Source organism: Arachis ipaensis, chromosome B09 (genome assembly GCF_000816755.2).
Source record: "Arachis ipaensis cultivar K30076 chromosome B09, Araip1.1, whole genome shotgun sequence".
NCBI classification, from domain to species: domain Eukaryota; kingdom Viridiplantae; phylum Streptophyta; class Magnoliopsida; order Fabales; family Fabaceae; genus Arachis; species Arachis ipaensis.
Window position 1 is genome coordinate 144447333 of NC_029793.2, and position 7398 is coordinate 144454730.

At 36.2% G+C, this 7398-nt stretch overlaps 3 protein-coding genes and 1 long non-coding RNA gene across 6 annotated transcripts; 1 reads left to right on the forward strand and 3 right to left on the reverse strand.

Moving 5' to 3' along the window:
* LOC110266436 lies at nt 308-604 on the reverse strand. The gene is made up of 2 exons (XR_002353833.1): nt 563-604; nt 308-517 (listed from the first exon to the last, which is right to left on the reverse strand). It is a non-coding gene; the product is annotated as an uncharacterized LOC110266436 (long non-coding RNA).
* Nucleotides 575-3945, forward strand: LOC107617239. 2 transcript variants are annotated; one of them, XM_016318988.2, is made up of 6 exons: nt 575-714; nt 2382-2486; nt 2597-2649; nt 2755-2804; nt 3279-3433; nt 3529-3945. In XM_016318988.2, the coding sequence occupies exons 2-6, from the start codon at nt 2467-2469 to the stop codon at nt 3728-3730; spliced, it is 480 nt and encodes a 159-aa protein (XP_016174474.1). In that variant the 5' UTR covers nt 575-714; nt 2382-2466; the 3' UTR covers nt 3731-3945. The 2 variants fall into 2 exon arrangements, with proteins under 2 accessions (XP_016174474.1, XP_020966791.1); XM_021111132.1 differs by having other exon boundaries at nt 594-713; nt 2375-2486.
* On the reverse strand, nt 3881-5339 carry LOC107617238 (ADP-ribosylation factor 1). Its single transcript, XM_016318987.2, has 5 exons — nt 5052-5339; nt 4904-4974; nt 4643-4762; nt 4369-4487; nt 3881-4269 (listed from the first exon to the last, which is right to left on the reverse strand). Exons 1-5 carry the CDS (start codon nt 5197-5199, stop codon nt 4173-4175), a joined length of 555 nt encoding a protein of 184 aa, XP_016174473.1. The 5' UTR covers nt 5200-5339; the 3' UTR covers nt 3881-4172.
* Nucleotides 5785-7312, reverse strand: LOC107617240 (stress enhanced protein 1, chloroplastic; the record flags this gene model as incomplete). 2 transcript variants are annotated; one of them, XM_016318990.2, is given in 3 exon segments in its annotated part: nt 5785-6150; nt 6474-6649; nt 7205-7312. In XM_016318990.2, coding segments are annotated over 3 exon segments (389 nt in total), but the record flags the coding sequence as incomplete, so codon positions are not given.

Genomic DNA, 7398 nt, shown 5'->3' on the forward strand with positions numbered 1-7398 from the left:
TAGAGGGATTGAAACCGAAACAGTACAACCGAACCAACCAGAACGTGGGTAGACCAATATTCTAAAAACCGAACCGAATTGGTTCGTCGTACCGGTTCAACTCGAACCGGCAACATTAGCAGTTCGGTCAGACATGTAAAACCGTCATTTAAAAAACCGGTGAAAAATTGTTGAACCGAACCAGAACCCGCCCGCTTTACACAAAAACGGAAGCTCCTTCGTTTCTTTCTCCCTTTCCCCCTTTCTTTCTTTCATTCAGAAAGAAATCAAATCACACAACCCCAGCCAAAAAACCCTAGCACTGTAAGCTTACACCACCCCCGCAAGGAGTGGCATACTGCCGCGTCCGTCGCACTCAAAGTTCGCCATCCGTCCGTCTATCTAGCTTCCATCGTGATCCAAGTCTTCAACCCCTGTTCGCTGTCACCGATCGCGGCTGCTTCCTCGAGCTCGGCGTCCGTCGTCTTTGTCTGCTCAGCCGCGCTTCCGTCGCCGTTTGTTTGCCGTTCACGTTCGCCTGTTCGTTCAGCTGTCGTCTTCGTTCGCGTTCTTCGCCGTTCACGTTCGCTCGGCGTTCACCGTTCGCGTTCACTCGCCGTTCACCGTTCGAGTTCGCATCCGTGTTCGTCTGGAAGCCACGTTGCTCTGCTTCAAACACTGCGACCAACCCGCGCGCTCCACCTAGCCGTCGAACTGCTCTCTTTTGTCACCGCCGTGAGTTCCCTAAACCCGCCACCAGACAATACACTCGCACAACACCAATACTCTGCTTCAAACTCTGCAACTTCTGATTTCTATTACAATAAGTAACTATTTGATTTGGTAGTGGTTTGGATTATTTCATAGACTGAATTAAAGTTACAATAGTTATGTTCTCTTCTCTATCACATTGATATTAAGCTTTGAATTCTCTTATTTTGTTTTAATTTTACTGTACTCAACATGTTTGATGAAATGCTTTAACCATATTTCTGGTTGGTTTTATAATTTCTTCCTTTTAGAAACTTAGTAAGTTGATTGCATGTGAAATTAAAATAATTGGTTCTTACTAATTAGGAAATTTTAGCTGCACAAATAGCATCTTTGCAGAAAACATATTAGCATGATGATTCCACTTGCATTAGTGTTCTTCTGCTAAATTTTAACTGTTATTGTGGATTTGTTAATTTGCTAATTGTTCTTGTGTTGTTGTTCTGTTGTTCTTCGTACTTTTAATTTTTTTGTTTTTGTTGTGATTTTCTGTTCTTGATTTAAGCTGTGATTGAAGGTTCTTTGGTTTTGGTATTCTTCACTTTCCTGTAAGCTTAACTTTTAATGCTTTGAGCATACACGGATCAAATCATTGTTTTCAGCAATGGTGATTTTTAGATTTTTTTTTTGGGTTGCTTTGTTTTAAATGTTCCTATTGTTGTGTTTTTGATGTGATTTAAATGTTCTTTTGATTCTTTTTTTTTTTTTTTTCTGGAATGCCCAGTCAGTACTTGGTTGATTGGTTTTGCTCACTGAATGTCTTTGATGATAAATTTTAAATTGATAACTCTATTACTGCTTTACTGTCTGTTTCTGTAGTTAAATTTTATTAAAGTTTTTTGAATTTGCACTGCCTATGTTATTGATTCACTGATCTTTCATTGCCTTTTTTTTTGTTGTTAATCATTGTGATGAGCTTTGTTAAAATTGGGTTGAAAACTACTAATCTTTCTTCATTTTTCACTGTTCTAACTCCTGTTCATAATAAAAGATTTGCAATTGGTGATCTTTTGATTTATTATATGCTTCATGTTTTCATTGTTCTGTTCTTATGAAGAAAAAATTTGCAATTAGTGATTTATGATTCATGTTTTGATTGTTTTGTTATATAAACAAAATTCTGTTTTCATTGTTTGGTTGCACTGTCCCTGTTCTTGATCTCCGCCGACTTGCTACCCCTCCTCCGTGTTGGATTCTTTTTGTTTCAGGCTTTGTTGTGTTTTTGTTTCAGCCTCTGTTGTGTTGTGTGTTTGTTTCGGGCTCTGTTGTGTGTTTATTGTCCAACACTATCATTTTTTGTTTTACTTTTTGACTTAGCTACATTAAGACAATATTCTCTATCTTTAACTTGTGCATTGTAATTCAATCCAGCTATTTTTAATGGAAGTATAATTATGTTAATTGTCAACAAATTTGCAGCAAGTTATTGCATATTTTGATGATTAATTACATTAGTTGGTGATATTTTACGTAGGGTTTTAAATTTGAAAGATATTTAGGATGTTTATTTATAATTTATTTATTATTTTATTATGGAACGGTTTTTCCGGTTGAATCACGGTTAGACCGGTTGGACCAGTAAACCAATGAACCAGTAACTAAAACGCTCTGATGACTGGTCTGATTTTCAGAACCTTGGGGTAGACCCTATTTGCGGCTTTCCATCAGTAGTTCTTCTCCGCCGCTTCGATCACCGCTTCGCCGCTACCTTCCACCATGGGAAAGACGAGGGAAAAGTTAATATCTTCCCTTCCTTCCCTGTTTTCCTAGTTTCCAAAGTTTAAAATCTACTTTGCGACTTGAGCTGGAGTTTGCAGTTATTTATGTTCTTCTCTCGCTTTTGCAGGGCGGAATCAAAGTCCAATCGCAAGTTAGATAAAAAGGTTCAATTTTACTCTAGTAAGTTTCGAATCAATTTTTTTCTGTTTCTTTCAAATATGGAATTATTACATACCAAAACTGTCCATATATTTTAACTGCATCCAATCCTTGGTGTTACTGCAGAGGTGAAAGATGCTGTGGCCAGCTTGAGTGCTCAAAAGTCTATTACTAAGGTAATAATCTTATTTCAAACGGTATTATTCTTAAGATGGATTATGGAAATACTTCATTGTGCTTGTAATAGGTTTGTTGGCTAGTTAGATGTACTTTGCACTGTTATTTTGTTAATAGACACTAAAGATTTTTAGGGTTCTTTGTTGTGTATTGCTTTTGTTATTGTTTTAGGGATCAGGCATTCTGTCACTTAATATACATGCTGCTCTTGTGCTCATATCTGGATGAGCTTGTATTTTACTCTTGATGTGAGTATTCCAAGGAGAATTTTATTTTTGCTTTCAAAAGAATCTATATTCTTCCTGTGAGTAAATAGCGATCTAGGATTAACTAAATGGTTGATGCATTCACATAAGAAATGCAGTTTGATGTAATCCAAATGAATTAGTTTTAATTTTAAACGATCCTTTACAGGGGAGACCGTTAGATATAATCTTTTTTGGTTTTTTAGTGATGTTTTCCTCTCCTTTCAGAAAAATAGTAAACAGCAAAGGCGGCAGAAGAAAAAATTGAAGGCATATGATCTCTCTGCTCTCACAGAATTCCTTCCTGATCCTGAGCCGAAGACACCGCGGAAACCAGATCTGCAGGATGTCAAAGTTAATTGTAAATCTCGGCGAAAGATACTGTGAGCGCTTCCTTTCATAATTGAATATTATGATATCATATTTTCTTTTGATGTTTTAACACTATATACCTAACCTTGTATCCCCGTTTAATCAGATTGAGGGAAGTGCAACAATTTTCTGCAGTTCTAAACAATCCTGACTTCAAATCAGATCCCGTGTCTGCCATGAATAAACACTTACGGAGCACACTACCAGTTAAAGAGGAACAACGGCCCAAGAAAAAAGTGAACAAAAATGGATCCAAGAAGAAGAAGTCAAAGGCTTCTTCAACCGGGCTAATGTCTATGGACATGTAATGGTTATGTGTGACTACTAAAATGATCTTCTTTCTAGGTCTTCCTGTAATTCATTACTTTTCCAAAATGTTAGAATACTCATATTGTGAATGGAAATACTGCAAATTTCTTAAGCATTTTCAATGTCGATGTCTATGATATAGTTTGTGATAGTTGTATCCATTGGTTCGGGGGTAACATGTTGCTGGAATGAAGCCACTCATAAGGGTTCAGAACAAAAAAAAAAGTATACTGTGAGAAACAAATGGAAAAAAGAGTTCCTGTTCCTGAATGTTAAAATCATGACTAACAATTAATTGAAATTCAGACTCATTCTTTGTCACTACCCTCAGTGTTGTAACAGATTTACAACAATGTCTAGGAAACTTTTCCATTTCCACTATAATAAGACGTATATAACTTCAAGCTGGGAAAACCTCCATGATCCATGTGTGGAAGTTAATCATTTCTCATGCTTCCTAGTTGATATGTTGTCAAGTAGCCAATCAAGACCTTGATAGAGTCCTTGGCCTGAGATGGCAGAAGTGCTCTGAATGTACCTGAATGAAAGAATTCACCATATCATTTTTGTTTTGGGTTGTAAGTTTAGAAACTTGGAAATGAATATATGTGGCAATAGAATGAAGCTTAAAACATACCAACTACGATCTTCAAGCGAATGTAAGCCAAGCTTATCAGCAATCTCAGCAACACTCATGGCAGTTGAGAGGTCCTGCTTATTGGCGAACACAAGTAGTATAGCATTGCGTAGTTCATGCTGCAAAAGGATGCATAAGGCAAATCTAGCTCATAATACGCTACACTTAACACAAATGATGAGATATACTAAAAGATGACAGCAACACTGCAACAGAATAAAAGAATGAATAGAATATATAGTATCTTCTATTGTTACATTATGGCTAGACTCACATCAGTTAGAATATTATGGAGTTCATTACGAGCTTCTATGATTCTGTGCCGGTCACTGCTATCCACCACAAAGATAAGTCCAATGGTGTTTTGAAAGTAATGCCTCCACAATGGCCGAATCTGCATTCACCAGTTACTTACTTATGACTCATAATAACTAATGACTGATCATGAAATGAAGATTTGTTCATTTTGACTCTTTATACTTATAAACATATATTATATATTGACATAATAACACAAAAGCACCTGTTATATTACCTTCTGTTGTCCTCCAACATCCCAGATAGTAAAGCTTGCATTTTTGTACTCTACACTCTCCACATTAAAACCTGATCCATCACAAAACAACATTGTACTATGTCACTTCTGTTGAATGTCAATGAGGGAATGATAAGAAAGTGGGTACCAATAGTTGGTATGGTTCTGACTGTGTCCCCCAGTTTGAGCTTGTAGAGAATGGTAGTCTTCCCTGAAGAATCAAGACCCACCATTGGGATCCTCCATTCATACTTTGGTAAGAACCTCTTTGCCAACCGAGACATCACCTTACCCATGGAACCACGCAAACTAGTTCTCAAGAATGGAGAGAAATCTTACTTACAAAATTCTTTAGCTATTATAATGCGAGAATATGTTCATATCTGATTGGGACAACTAGGTGGATTGTCACACTTCCATTCATAAAGCCTAAAAAGGAAGTAATCTTATTGTATTTTTTTAAGTAGACATCACGAGACAAACTTAGAGACATAATAAGGATATTGTGCTATAATATTATTAGGAAAAAATTGTGACAGAATTATGTCCCTAACTTCCAAATTAAACAACTATATAAAAGAATATCCCATCCCTCACACCAAAAGGCTTAACACATTAAAATAACTATATAGTTGTGCTGATAGTTAAGCTTTTCCTTATATAATTTTTCTTTCTTTATTAGACTAATTCCTGGTTGCAACTAAAAGATTCATTAAACAATTACTTAAATTAAAGTCTTTGCTTCAAATACATGCTATTTACACAAGAGGTTGTGCCCGAAAATACACACCATACTACGTGCAGAACCATTGATAATACAAGATGATGTTTATTCTCTTGCATATGATTATATCACGTTTTGTTGTGTTAATCATCCATTATGCTGTGCAAAATTCTTCCTCAATTCACAATGATACTTGTTTGGAATGGGGACAATATTTCGAAGGAATCAAAATTGGCTTGCACAACAGGCAAAGTTTTGAGGCCTTCAATATCGCTTCCATTACTACAACATTCTGAGGCGTTGATGCTAAAAAAAAAAGAAATTACAACAAAAAATAATGGAATTTTTATGTTGAAAAAAATAAACACTGTAACAACAGAATTTACAGTAAAACACCATCAACAGCATAAATACATTATCAGTTCTTTGAGGCTGACTGGAAGATGAAAACTGCAGTCAAAACACCCACCAGTCCTGTTACTGCCAAGGCAACTGTAGGCAGTGGAGCTGTAACTCCAAAATTCTGCAAAATCAAAGCACAAGAGGAATATAAGTTACTCTTTTGCATCATATATTTTGTTATTAATCATTTGGAATTGGTGAAACAAGTAGTAGGAATTGAAGAATGAGTCGCCGAATTTAAGTTTTATGCAGTGTCAGAGTAATCATATTTGAGACTTATTACAACTTGAAATGATTCTAGCTTAGCTTCCTTTAAATAACAAAGTATGCTATTTACATGTGGAAATTGTTAATTTTATCAGGGCCTAGAAATCGGAAACATTAATTGCAGTCTAAGTCTCTAAATCAAGCCTGAAGTAGTTCATTCAATGCTTTGTTTCATACCTCAAGGAGACCCTTGCCAGTAGCAATTTCAACAGTGATGGCCGACGCAAAGCCAACCATGGCTAGCCGGCCTAGCCATACATCCACACTGTTCCCTCCCTGCGAACTTTGCTCGCACTTTATTGAAACTGGCATTGCCTTGCATATGGTTTTCCTTTCATAACTTGTTTGAATCACTGCTACAGACACAGGAAACATTACATAGCTTAATGACTATGTAAAGCTATGTACTATGTAGGATCTTTGATGAGCAACACTTTAGTTCCATAAAAAGGACATGGATAGCATTATAGTTCTTAGATGTTATAGATAAAACAGCAAACACCCAAGTATACATAAAGTTAAAATGATTTTTCCAACAGACTTATGTACAGTTATCCTAGCTAAGAATAACATGAACATATCTGAACTTCTGAAGAAGCTCAAGTTGAATACAAAGAGTGTTTGGTTACAAGCTCATGTGGCCATGTAATTGATTTTACTCAAGAATTGGAATTCAATTCCTTCATTTGGAACTAATTAATTGTATGGACATAAAATTAAATCAGAGGAATAAGGTCTATTTTGTATGGAATTGATGTTAGAAGATTATCTACCTAAATTGAAACCTAGATATCTTCTTCCCCTTTCTGTCAAGTGCATTCCAAACTCAGAAACTTCAATTCAATTCAGTGATATAATTTACTTGTTTACAGAAAAGATAAGACGGGTTGATAAAGTAGGAGTCTTACAGAGTGGGGAACCAGCAACAAAGGATGCTCGAGTTGGAACCAAATTCGAAAGAGCAAGGCGAGAAGTGGCAAAATGCTTTGGAGGTGGAGTGAAAACACAAGCAGCATCTGCAACACAACGCAAGTGAGAAGTGAACATGTTAGTATTAGAAAGAAATGGTGTGTGTGGTGTGAATAGAGGAAAACAGAGATAG